At 56.1% G+C, this 12,809-nt stretch overlaps 1 protein-coding gene across 1 annotated transcript; it reads right to left on the bottom strand.

Moving 5' to 3' along the window:
• Positions 1–8,926: 8,926 nt before the first annotated feature.
• Positions 8,927–12,424, bottom strand: IRX3 (iroquois homeobox 3). Its single transcript, XM_047712233.1, has 4 exons — positions 11,395–12,424; positions 10,098–11,217; positions 9,848–9,914; positions 8,927–9,359 (listed from the first exon to the last, which is right to left on the bottom strand). Exons 1-4 carry the CDS (start codon positions 11,659–11,661, stop codon positions 9,305–9,307), a joined length of 1,509 nt encoding a protein of 502 aa, XP_047568189.1. The 5' UTR covers positions 11,662–12,424; the 3' UTR covers positions 8,927–9,304.
• Positions 12,425–12,809: the final 385 nt, after the last annotated feature.

The raw sequence follows: 12,809 nt of genomic DNA, 5'->3' as shown, positions 1-12,809 counted from the left end.
GCAAAGCTGAACGAAGGGTAACTCTAGTGCCCCAGTAACGCTTGTATAATGATGATACTTAGTGCTTGCTTCCGTAGCACATATATTCCAATATAAGGATTATACTTTATAATTGTATTTAAACTTATATCTGATAATTATTAAAAATATTTTTACAAAATGATATTTATGGTGGAGTTTTTTTTTTTTTAAAGATTTTATTTATTTATTTGTCATAGAGAGAGAAGCGAGAGTGAGCACAGGCAGACAGAGTGGCAGGCAGAGGCAGAGGGAGAAGCAGGCTCGCTGCCAAGCAAGGAGCCCGATGTGGGACTCGATCCCAGGACGCTGGGATCATGACCTGAGCCGAAGGCAGCTGCTTAACCAACTGAGCCACCCAGGCGTCCCTATGGTGGAGTTTTTAATCATTTTTATTTCACAAAATACTTGCAAATTTTATACTCGCCTAATGATCTGAGAGGAAGCTAGGAAAAGCCCAATTTAATCACCGAATCCGAAAGCAGCAAGGCACTCAGGGACTATTTACAGAGTAAATGGTAATAGGAGGCCCTGGGATGCACCCAGCCCCGAGAGAATCCCCAGGCTCAAGATGCACCCTTCAGCTCAGGTTCAAGGGTAAGAGGGGAAACGAGGGAAAGGGACGATGAAGAGAAGGGGGGGATGCCAAGCCTTAAAGTTCTACTGACCTGAAGCCAATCACGGATCCCCAAGAGCTCCCCCAGCCCAACCCCCTATTCTTCTGTCCTTAGTCACACACCCAAGACATGGGGATCCAGCTCTATGTTGATCCCATGTCCCCAAGTTTCTTGGGCCACATCAGCAGACCTCCAGGGTACCCAGAAATGTCCCAGGATGTAGCAAAGCCATAGGACCCATGGGGGTCTTTTGAAGAAAAACTACTTTTATAGTCAGACAAACAGCAGAATATCATGGAGTAAGATACAAGCTCCTAAATAAGATTTTGAAAACAAGCACAAGAGAAGGCGCACTCTGGCACTCCACTTTGGGTCCAACCTCTGCTTGTGGGCAGAGGCTGTGGCCACGAAGAGCCCAGTGTTACAGCCAACCTTGAACATGCTTCAGGGTAGAGGAAGGAGCACCATAGGTCTTACATCCTGCTAAATTCAACCTCAGGTTGATGCCTGGCACCTTCTCCCTTGACCTCTCTCATACCTTCCTTTCCTCCCCTTTGCTCTACCCACCCCCACCCTGCATCCTCCATCCTGCTTATCCCATGGAGGTCCAAGTCCCAGAGACTGTTGCTGTTTCCATTCTGGAAGGGCCAGAGGTCTTACTGGAGAGCATAAGGACCAGCGCTTCTCACACTTGAATATGCACACACATTCTCCCGGAGAATGCTAGGAAGATGCAGATTCCGAGTCAGGGGAGCTGGGAGGGGCCTGAGCATCTGCATTTCTAACAAGCTCCCAGATTGCTGCTGCTGCAGGGAGCACATGGTGAAAAGAGATCTGGAAGAAGGACTAGCCTTTATTTCACTAATACGGATGGCCGCTTCCAGCAAGACACCGGTGTGTAACTATACCGAAAATCCCTTTCCACCAGGATGGAAAGTGAGAAGGAACTGAACGAGTGGACAGAGATCTTCAACCTGTCCTGTACTTACTCTGAAAATTTAATTTAAAGGCAACAGTTCAAGTTGGTGCCTGTGACACAGCCACTTATATGCCGTTGAACTTGGCTGACTTTGTGGTGGAAATGGCAGGGCTGCAGGAGGAGGTGGTGGACTGGGGCTGTTTAGGCTCTTGGTCCCTCCTAAGACAAGGGCAGGCTCGATTGGATCGGGGAAGCAGGTGGGGCAAGAGCAAAGCCGCGTCACAGCCGATGAGCACTCCACCCCAAATCCTGTTGCTTGAGCAAGTGGCAGACTGGATCAGAATGCTGACTCCATGACTATTGGTCTCATTGAGCAAGTGGCTGAGTTTGGGTTTACCTACCTATAAAATGGGGCAATCATACCCATCGCCTAGGGTGCTTGTTGTCATCATTAATACAAATAATATTTGTGATTTATCAGGTAATTATTATGCACAAGGCAAATCCTTAGTCTTGGCGCACTGTTCTAAGTGTGAATGAATTCCTTTCATCCTCTCAACGGTCTATGAGGAAGGGAAAGTGATAATGGCTCTTTCTGTTTTATGAGGGAGCAAAGCCCAGAGAGGTGCAGTCAGTCACACAGCTCAAGGTCACACAGGGAGCACTGGAGCTGGGATTCAAACCAAGACATTTGAACCCAAGGCACACGGCCCCACCCCTACAGGTATGGGAGGATATCTGTGGGTATCAGTGAATCAATGAATGCTGTGAGATCCAGAGAAGTTGCTTTCTGCCTGTCCATCTGTCTGACCTCTCACTCTCTCCCTCTCTTGCATTTTAGTTATTTACAAACAAAAAAACCTTTTTGAAGAGCTAACACATTCCAATGGTTCAAAAGGAGCAAATGAAGAGAGACTGAGAAAATATCCCTCCTGTCCTTGACCCCCAGCTGCTTGGGTCCTTTCCCTGAGGCAACTACACCAGCTCTTTGTACAAACAAATGCATATTACCCTTTTTATCCAGACAGCAGCATAGCCTATGGAATGTTCTGCCTAGTACCAGAAGAGTCTCTTAAGCTGACGTTGTCTTTAAGCCTTAATTTCTTCATCGGGTCCCTCCCCTCCCCAAGATGGAGGTTGTGATAGTGAACTAAAATTCATGGGAAGGGGTTAGCATGGTTAAGAGTTAGGCCTATTAAATAATATGCACTTAACTCCAGTTTATTTTATTTTATGAAATAGAGTAAAGGAACTAGGACATGACATGGCCTCCACTCCAGCTACTGAGGCCAACACCAAGCTCTTGAGGGCGAGGAGACTTCCTGTTAGTGTTTGTATATAGATAATGAGCCATTCCCCCCCAAGACAAGAAAGGAGGAAGGAAGGAGCAAAGAAAAATATGGACAAAGAAAACTTCAAAGCCACACTAAAAAATAGAAACTGAGGGAACTCCCCTCCCCCCACTAAGCAGGCCACTTTCCCCATCGAAGGCCTCACCAGCACTGAGGTTGACACCATCTGGCTACAGACACTTTTCCTCAACACCCCAGCGTCAAGTCAAGCAAAACAGGCTGGGAAGAGGGAAATAAGTTGGGTTGGTTCACACAGAGCTTCCAGATTCCGTGCAACAGTGAGAAATAATGTACAAAGCCCAGAAAACACAGCTCTGTTGAGTCTGGGCCTCTTGGTCCTGACATGTGAGGAAAGGGGAGCAGGGCATTCATCCTGTTGAATTTGTGGAGCTAAGCATTCTGGGAGCCCAGGGGGAGCCCTAGGAGGCCAGGTGGCCTGCCAGGCAGTCGTGGGCCTCCCCACGCCGGGCCCTAGGCTGGCAAGAATGTTCTAGGCCCACAATCTGGGCATGAGGTGCCTGTCTCTTGCTATCATTAATTCATTTCTCCCCTCCTGGTCATCAAAATCCCATTAAAAAAAAAAAAAACCAACCAAACAAAAACCATAGCGTTAAAATAATAGTAACGTCATTTTAATCTACATACATTTTTATCAGTGTTCAAAAGATTTTTTCAAATTACCCCTGGAAACTCCCGCTATCTAATAATTATCAGGAAAAAGAAGAGAGAGGGAAGAGAGAAAGAGAGAGCAGGGTAAAAAAAAAATTTTTTTAAAAAGCCCACAAGAGGCAGGGAAGCTCTGCTTTGTCAGGGAGAAGAAAATAAAGAGAAATCAGCCCAGCTTCAAAGGGCGCATTTCCATAATTGCCCTGTAACTTTAGCAAAATAAATCTGAGCGGCTGAGAAAAGCACAATCTCTCAGATGAGTGCACTCCAAAGGCCCTGGAGGGCTGCGGGCCCACTTGTTAGCGGCCTAGAGCAGTGGGAGAATGTGGGGCTCGCCGCCCGCACAAAAACCATGAAATCACAGCCTGCTCGCCCTAGACGGCCGGGCCCGAGTAAGACCTTACCCGGCCTTTGTCTCCTTCCTGCTTCCTGACACGGGACCCACAGACCCACGCACCCCCACGCACACCCACGTGCACCCACACATCCACACCCACGCCCGCAAACACACTCACAAACGCACCCCCCACATCCACACCCTCACCCCCCCACGCTTACACATCCGCATGTACACACGCGTTCCCACATGCATCCACATACTCACCCCCACGCACACGTGCACACTCTCTCACACACACCCATGCACATGCACACACACACACATCCACACCCGCACACCTACATGCTCCCACACGCACCTGTGCACACTCACACACCCACATGCACCCACGGACACTCTCACACACATACAACTGCACCCACACAACCGCGCACACTCACGCACACCCATGTGTGTGCACACTCCCTCACACACACACACACACCTGCTCTGGGGTAAAATAAGTAGGTAAATAAATGGGCACATTTATGCGCAGGAAGGGCTGGCAGTGGTTCAGAGGTGGCAATTATGAGCCAAACCACGGGAGTCAGGCTTTCATCTATGAGAACATTCCCGTAACCTGCACCTGATATAAATATCCAGGGAGAAAGGCCCCAAATTTCCAGACACACATCCTCTTTGGAGATGACTCTGTCTCTCCCTCCTGAGATGGTCCCACGTCCAGCAGTTCAGGGAGCCGAAACCTACTATACCAGTTTCCAGGCTGGCCAAGTTTCCTGCTTATGCCCTCTCACCCCCTTGGCCCCCTTCCAGGGTGATACGTCTTAAAGAGCAAAAGGCACCCCCCCCCCCTTAGCATTCTTCTTTAAGGTTTCCCACCGCAAGCTGTGTGTTTCTGGGAGAAAACATACTGCTCTAATCGCCCCAGCCACCTCCCCCCTCCCTCCCCTCCTTGATTTCTCGACGGAGGCATGATGTACAATTTGGGCCCCATGATTCTCTGCCATCAGGGCCTACCTGTGTCTGTGGGACAGCATCCCTGGTGTCATCCACATCTCTGGTCTCCAACCATGACATTCCAGCAGCATCCCAGTCATGGCAGTGGAAAGTGTCCTCAGATATTGCCATGTGTCCTGGGAGTGGGGGCTCCCCCAGCAGGGAACTACTGCTCTACCTCAGGACCTCTTCCAAAGCTTGCCCTGGCTACTCACCCCTTCCACCCTCGGGAAAAGACGCCTTGTGGGGTTTTCCACGCAAACAATCGGGATGGTCTTTAGAGGGGCTGGAGCCTCTGTTGGGAGGGAAGCAGGAGCTCCATGTAAGCCAGGTTGACCCTGATACAATCATTGGGGGACATCTTCAATGGGGTCATGTTGGCTGGCTGGATCCGATGACAAGGCTGATCAGGATCAGGAGGCAACATCCGGAGAGGTTATGGGCCCCCCTCCATTAATGCCCAATATGAGACAACCTTGGCTTGGAACAAATTCATCTAATCCAGTCCCCACCATCACGCAGCTGGTGAACGCGGAGCCTCGAGTTGGGATGATACTTGCCTCTACTCAAGTTGGAGGTAGCTCTAGCCACAGATGCAATCTGTCTATACCCTTGATTGCCCTTTTTCATTTGGTAGAGGCAGAGGGTACATGCAGCCAGGAGTTACAGGATACAGAGAACGTTCTAGAAAGACACGAATAATGAGGCCTAAAGCCAGACTTCCTGATGGAAAGTCCCAACAAATCAGTGAAGATGTGTGACATCCAATTCTTACCCAAGCATTCAATCCCTGTTGCTTACCTTCCAAAGCTCAGGCCTGAGACAGTGGGTAGTCCCTCCAGGGGGCCTGGAGACCACCGGCTCAGCAGGTGATGCCCTGCCCTCTCCTCTCTCCTCACCTGGGGCAGGTAGGTGGCTGGAGCACCCTTTCCTCTCCACTCCAGGGGAAGCCTCTGCTGCACTAGCTTTCCCATGTTGCCCTCTGACCGGACCCCGCTTCCTCCTCCCTGTATTCCCGTGAAAATAAATTCAATTGGAAACGGTGACTGTCCCAGTCCCAGAGGTGGGCCATCACTTAGGGAGATAATTTTATTCTCCTCTGGCTCTCTGGCCCGATGATGCCCCCCCCACCCTCCAGCTCCATACAGATAATGAGGGAAGCAGTGACATACACTCCTTCCTCTGACCTAATTGATTATCCCCACACACCTTGGCGTGCTTTGCATAACCAGCCCCGACAGCAGGAACCCCTTCCAGGCGGTGTGATTGACATATTTTATTTCTAATTGAAGCTTAATCAGGACCCAGGATAGGATTCCCAGATATTCTCTCTCTCTTACTCCTTGTTCTTCTCTGGCTTCCTTCTCTCTCTCTCTCTCTCTCTGTGAACCCTACCCCTCTAGCTTCCTTTTTCTTTTTAAAATTTTAGATCCGCACAATAAAGTGTGGTCAGGGGCACTTCCTGGGATCCCTGAAAGGAGGGAGAGGAGGGGGTGGCTCAAGGAGGAGGACGGAGAACTTGTTTCTGGTGAAATGGAGAGGAGAGCTGCTTCCTCTGCCCTATTTTGGCTAGAAAGCCCATGGGATCTTTTTCGTTTTGATCGCATTCTCTTATGGGGGTCAGTATGGGGCCATGTGAAGGGCCCATGTGTTCTGTGGGACAGAGAAGCCACTCCCAGGTCTCCCCCAGCTTTCCTCTGGCACCCCCCAAACCCCGCCCTTCCAGTAGGGGCAAAACTGGTCTCATCCGGCGACCATTATCCCTGGAATGAGCTGGTCTGAAGAGGTGAGCTGGCTGCAGGGTTTACACTAGAGAGTCACCAAGGACAGGGGGGCGGGTCAGACCTTTCCCAGCTTGGCTTGGCCTCTCCACACCCACCTCCCTGTGAGCAGATGCCTTCCCTCCTCCCTTGGTGGTCGTTCCACGTGGAAAGGCTATCTGCCTGCTGCTGTGACCCCTCCCCTGATCGCCCTGGTTTGGGGACTTACCTTTCTCCCTGGGTTGACCTGGGTCCTGAGGTGCTTGGAAGCCACATACCTCATTGTCATGGTTGAGGGGAGTGGGTGGACAGAATTGTGCCCAGAGGTGAAGAAAGGGGTCTGGGAGTCTGGAATAGTGTATTAGTAAGACTAGGGCTATTTACCTTCCCTGGGCATGTCAGCACGAGACCTGCTTTCTCTCATTGGCTCCTCCTGTGAGGTAGGTGCCATGATTCCCATTTCACAGATGAGGAAATAGAGCACAGAGAAGTTAATTATCTGCCCAGAGTTTCACAGGCTGGAGACTGGAGAGCTGGGTCTGCGCCACAATGAAGCCTGAAGGCACTAGCTGACCGCCTACCTCAAGATACTCAGGCCAACAGCAGAGGCCTCTGCCTGGACCCGAAACCCTGGCCTCTGACGTTTAAGACCCAGAGTTGAAGCCCGTTCCATGTGGCAGGCCGCCATGCCCAGTGCCTGAGCTGGACCACAGCCCGCTTCTGGGACCTGGGAAGGAGTCTGAACCCCACAAACACTACTGATACAGAGCTGGAAGGGGAGGGAACCTGAGAGACATCTCCCACCTCTGGGGCAGAGGCAAGAAGGGAGTCGCAGCATCCCTTGGAAGGTCTTTGCTCAGAGACCAACCTGTTTCACCAGCGCTCTGGGAAAGGCCACCAACTCATACTGGCCACCAACAGACCCTCTTTCCCCCTTGCCCCTAGGGGCCACCACACTCTGTTTACCCAGATTCTGTGTGGTTCCCTGGGGGCCATGCGGGAGCTGCCTGAGACATGGATGGGGCCTTCCATGACCTACCCTGCTCTGGCCGGCCCTAGAAGTGTACACTAAATTGAACATGCTGTGCCTTGTTCTATGGCTTTGGGTCTGCAAGCTCTTTCCAAACCTCCCAGGGGACCCGCGGGACTGCCACAGGCCCCCCACACAGGGGGGTGGGTGGGGACAAACACCTGATATCCAGCCACCCTGTAAGTTTACCAATTAAACCTGGGGACTGGGGTATAAACAAGGTACCCCCTGCTTCGGCGGCACTCTTCCCGTGCTCCCTACAACTTGTTCAAGTCAGAGTTGGGCCAGGCTGGCGGACTGAAAGAGAAGACAAGAGGTCGAGGAGGGAGCAGGAAGGGGCCGCGGAGGGTCTGGCCTGTCCTGGCTGGAGAGGCCGCCAGAGGTAGGTGCCTAGTGGCGCTTTTGTCCTGTAGAGGGAGCTCCAGCCCCAAATTTCCTGGCTCCCTCCCCCAGCCAGCCCACCCCCGGACAGGCGGAGAGCTTCAATCCAGGATACACAGGTACTACGGGCGGGGAACACCCCTGTTCCCCTCCACGGGAGCCCAGAAAGCTGTCCTTCCAGGGCACTTGGGAAAAACCCGCTGGGGTGCCAAGACGCACAGATACTACCAGGACTTGGGTCCCCAACTCTCCATTCGGGCTGGGCACAGGCACCAAGAAGAAACGATGGGCAGCCCTAGGCTGCCGGCTCCTCCATACCCTCGCCCTACTCGCCGCCACCCCACACCCTTGTATCTAGAAGGAAGAGTCTAGGGGCGCAATTAAGTTGGAAAGAGTTTGGACTGAGCAAACCTCAGTTGTGCCTATCTAAGAATGGGGTTGCTGGAGTGATGAGAACTTCCCACCCTAGTCCTTCAGCTTCCAGACCCTTCTGAGTCTTTCTGCTTTGTCATCAGAGTAGGCTCTACAGTGGACCGGCAGGGTGGGTCCAACCACTCAGGCTCCTTGGAGGGCATCATGTCGGTTTCCCCGCTGTCTTCTCTGCCCTTTCCCATGGGCGCCCCCCGGACTTCTGCAACTGCCTCACCTCCAAGGGCGAGCCCAGGCCCACCACTTCTCTGTCTCCTCCGTCACTGCTCTCCTCGGAAAAAATGGTCTTATTCTCCCTTTCCGCTGATCCCAGCGACTCTTTAAACATGGGGGGTGTGGGGAGTGGATAAAATAAAACAAAATAGAAACCAAATAGATCCATCATTGGTGGGGGGGCGGTCAGACAGGCAGCTTATAGTCAAAGTGGCAACAGCTCATTTATTTAGCCAAAAATAGATACTTTCTTGTACAATTTGGTTCACACATATGTACATTTTGCTGTATATACAAAAAAAGTCAGACACGCTTATTCTCACGGAAACTCCACCCCCCAAAATCAACCAAACCAAAAAAAAAAAAAAAAAACCCTCACAAACTCAGCTAATGTGGGGTACAGAAGCTATACTTGGGGAGGACTCAGGGGGACTTTATTTCTTTTTTTCTTTTTCTTTTTTTTTTGTTTAGTTTTTTTTTTTAAAGGTATTCATACACGGACATGCTTACAAGTCATAACTATACAGAGCAATTTTTTTTTTTACAATTATTACAACGATTTAAAATTTTTTAAAAATAAGTACTAAGACGAGGAGAGAGCCGAGAGGACCAGAGCGGCATCCAGGTGGTTCTGGGGCCTGGAAGAAAGAAGCAATGGTAGTAGTAAGAGTTCCGAGGTACCGGCGCTGCCTAGGACCGGGAGACCCAACGTGGGGGCTGAGGCCAGAGGGAGGTCTGGGAGGTGTCTCAGTGTCAGCTGCGTTCCAGCTGCAGAAGTTGGGCTCCCGGTGTAACTATCAGAAGGGCAGCAAGGCTTCAGACCCGAGGTCTGGGCTGGAAGACCCCTGAGGGGGCGTCCCAGAGCCGCCGCCCGCTCCAGGGACCTGCTGGCCAGGCCGGGCTCCGGCGCCCACCGCGCCATACCCTGGGCCGCGCCCGGGTGCCAGGACCGGGAAGGCCAAGCCGGCTGTGGGCCCGCGGGGACTACGGAGGGCTGTGGGGTTCCTTCACTTGCTAAAGCGCGTCCCGGCGGCGTTCCCGGGGGGGCAAAAGCCGAGTGGGCCTCCGCGTTCGTTCCTCCCCCACTTGCCTGTCCCACCATTGCCCCTACCGCGGGCTCTCTTACCGCCTGGGCACGGGCTGGAAGGCTGTCTTGAGTAACTTTTTCTCCACTTCCAAGGCACTACAGCGATCTAAGGGAAGCGGGGAAGAAAAAGGAAGGCCTTTAGAGCGCTCCATTCCAGCACTCAGGGCCGCTCGAGGCAGGCGCGGGGTGGTAAGCGTCCTGCGTCCCCGGGGTCGTGCCCATCTCCGTCTGCCCCCTGGCGACCCCCAGAACCCACCCCCTCCCTCCGCACCCAGTGCTCAGTAGTCACCTGTTCCGCCCTCGGGCTCCGCCGGCCGAGCGAAGGCAGCGGCGGCGGCGGCCGGGTGGCCCGAGGCTCCGGGAAGTCCCAGCAGGTGTGGAGGGGCCGAGCCGAGAAGGGAGAGTGGGTGCGGGCGGGGCCCCGGCGGCGGGCCTGGGAACGGCCGGTTGGTCCAAGCGGGGAACTTGCTCAGAGGCGCCGAGACGAGTCTGTGAGCCGCGGCGGCCGCGGCGGCCGGAGAGAGCTGCAGGGCTGGGGGCGCGACGGCGGCTCCAGGGGGAGAACCCCCAGCGCCCGGAGGCGAGGGGCGCGGGTTGTCCGGGCTTGTGGCCGTCTCGGCCAGGGACCAGATCTTGGGCTTCTGCAGGGCTGAGGCGGGCGCTGGCGCGGGAGCGCAGGGGTCCAGGCCCGCAGGCGGCGAGGGCGGAGACGGCGGGACCGCGGCCACCGGCGGTGGCGCTGGGGCCAGACTCAACACCGGCAGTGGACGCTCCTCCAGGCCCTCCGAGCTGTCGTCCGAGTCGCTATTCTTGGAGTCTGAAATGGGTCTCAGGCCGAGGTCGCCGTCCCTGTGTTCCGCCCCAGCCAAGGCGAGCTCAGGCCCCGTGGCCGCACCGTCTAAGTTCTCCAAATCGATCTCCTCGTCCTCGTCGTCGTCCGCCAGGCCCTCGCCCCCCGTGTCCTCCTCCTCCCCCACGAGCTCCTCCTCCTCCAGCTCCAGCTCGCGTTTGCTGTCTTCTTCGTCCTCCTCCTCGTCTTCCTCCTCGCGCTCGCTCCCGTAGGCGTTGCCCTCCTCGTCGGTGCGGCTGCGGGGCGCCCAAGTCATCTTGTTCTCTTTCTTGAGGCGCCGGCGCGCGTTGGCGAACCAGGTGGACACCTGGGTGAGGGTCATCTTGGTGATGATGGCCAGCATGATCTTCTCGCCCTTGGTGGGGTAGGGGTTCTTGCGGTGCTCGTTGAGCCAGGCCTTGAGCGTGCTAGTGCTTTCCCGGGTGGCGTTCTTGGGACGGGACGGGTCCCCGAACTGGTACTGGCCATACGGGTAGAAAGCGGGGTGCGGGTGCGGAAACGCGGCGGCCGCGGCCGGATGCTGCACCCCGGGGCTGTCTTTCAGCTCGTACTGCGCGCCCTGTACGCACATGGAGAGGGAAGGGACACGCGCGGAGAGAGCGCGGGTGAGCCCTAGCCGTCGCCGCCTCCACCCTCCCGGCCTGGGCCGCGCTCATCTACTCCCGCGCGCTCACCTCTTCCCGCGCCCCAGCTCTCCAGCCCTCCTCCACCCCACCCCGGCTCCCTGGGCGCTTACCAGCTGCGGGAAGATGGGCAGCTCGGCGGCGTAGGGCAGAAAGGCACCGTAGCCTTGGGCGGCTGCGGCAGCCGCTGCTGCCGCGGCATAGGGCGCCCCGTACACGGAGGAGAGCACGTTGGACAGGGACCCGGAGGCGGCCAGCTCCGAGGCTCCGGCTCCCGGGCCGCCCCGGGCCCCAGCGTTGCCGCCGCCGCTGGCGGCCCCCGGGCGCTCGGGTGGGTAGAGCGGACGGATGTACTGGTATCCGAGCTGGGGGAAGGACATGATGGCCCGCGGGGCACGGACGGAGAGGGGGCCCGGCCCCCGGGGCCGCCCTGCTCAGCGCCGCCCGCGGGCTCCGGCGCGCATCGGGGGCTGGGCCGGGCTGGGGCCGCGCTGCCTCCCGCGCTGAGCGGCGCTCGGCGTTCGCCTATTGATCTGCTCCGCGGCGGCGGCGGCGGCGGCGGCGGCGGCGAGGAGCCAGGTCAGGTCCGAACAGATTGGCGGAGATTCCCGGGGCTCCGGGCTCTGATTGACATTTCTACGGGCCCGCAAGCCCCTCCTCTCTGCGCCGCGCTCCCTCCTCTTGCCAGCCCGAGCAGCCTCTGCCAGCGCCTCGCTCCTCACTGCCCTCCTCTCCCCGAGCAGTGTCGCGCCTCGCTTCCTTCGCCCTCCTCTAGTTTTCACTCCCCCTCCTCGCCCTTCCTCTTCCCTCCCTCTCTGAGCTCCTCTTGCCCCTAGGATCGCTTCCGCTCCTTCGGGCTCTTTCACTCTCCTGGACTCTCGGAAACTCTTTTCCCTCTCCTGCTTTTCCGTTCTCTTTATTCCTTCTCTCTTCTCCCCTTTCTGCTCCGTTCACTCTTTCTTCTCTCCTCTTTTTATCTCACTCTGCCTACTCGCATAACCCCCCCCACCACCCCCACCCCTGGCCTCGGCGGCGCCCTGGGCTCAGGCGGCCTAAAGTTGGGGACACTTAAGGTGCCGTGCGGGGGGTGTGGATCCGTGGATCGGTGTCTGAGGCTGTGTCTGTGTGTCCGTCCCCGCCCTCACCTCCTCCCCTGCCCTTCCCCAAATCTCGGGTCTGACGTCTCGCCCTCTTATTCGACTTTTCCTCGCGTCTCCTTCCCGAGTCGCCAATCGCCGGGGCGCCTTCCAGGCGAGGCCGCCCACCCCGGAGGACACTGCGCGCAGGGCGGGGCGGGGCGGGGACGCGAGCCCGGGCGCTCGGAGTCCCTGCCCGCCCCCTCCGGCCTGCGCCGGGAGGGGCAGCGGGAGGCGCCGGGACGCGGGTTAGTACTGGGTCAGCCCGCCCCTCCCCGCTGCCCGGCCCTCGGTACCTCTCTCCCCGCCCCAGCGCCGGGCCTGGGTCGGGACCGGATCTCGGTCCAGCGTAGGCGCTGGGGCTGCCCTCGGCCCGGGCCCCTTTTTCGGCT

This window comes from Lutra lutra, chromosome 17 (genome assembly GCF_902655055.1).
Source record: "Lutra lutra chromosome 17, mLutLut1.2, whole genome shotgun sequence".
Classification (NCBI taxonomy): Eukaryota; Metazoa; Chordata; class Mammalia; order Carnivora; family Mustelidae; genus Lutra; species Lutra lutra.
Note: the sequence above shows the minus strand (reverse complement) of the source record. Positions and strands in the feature narration are given on the sequence as shown.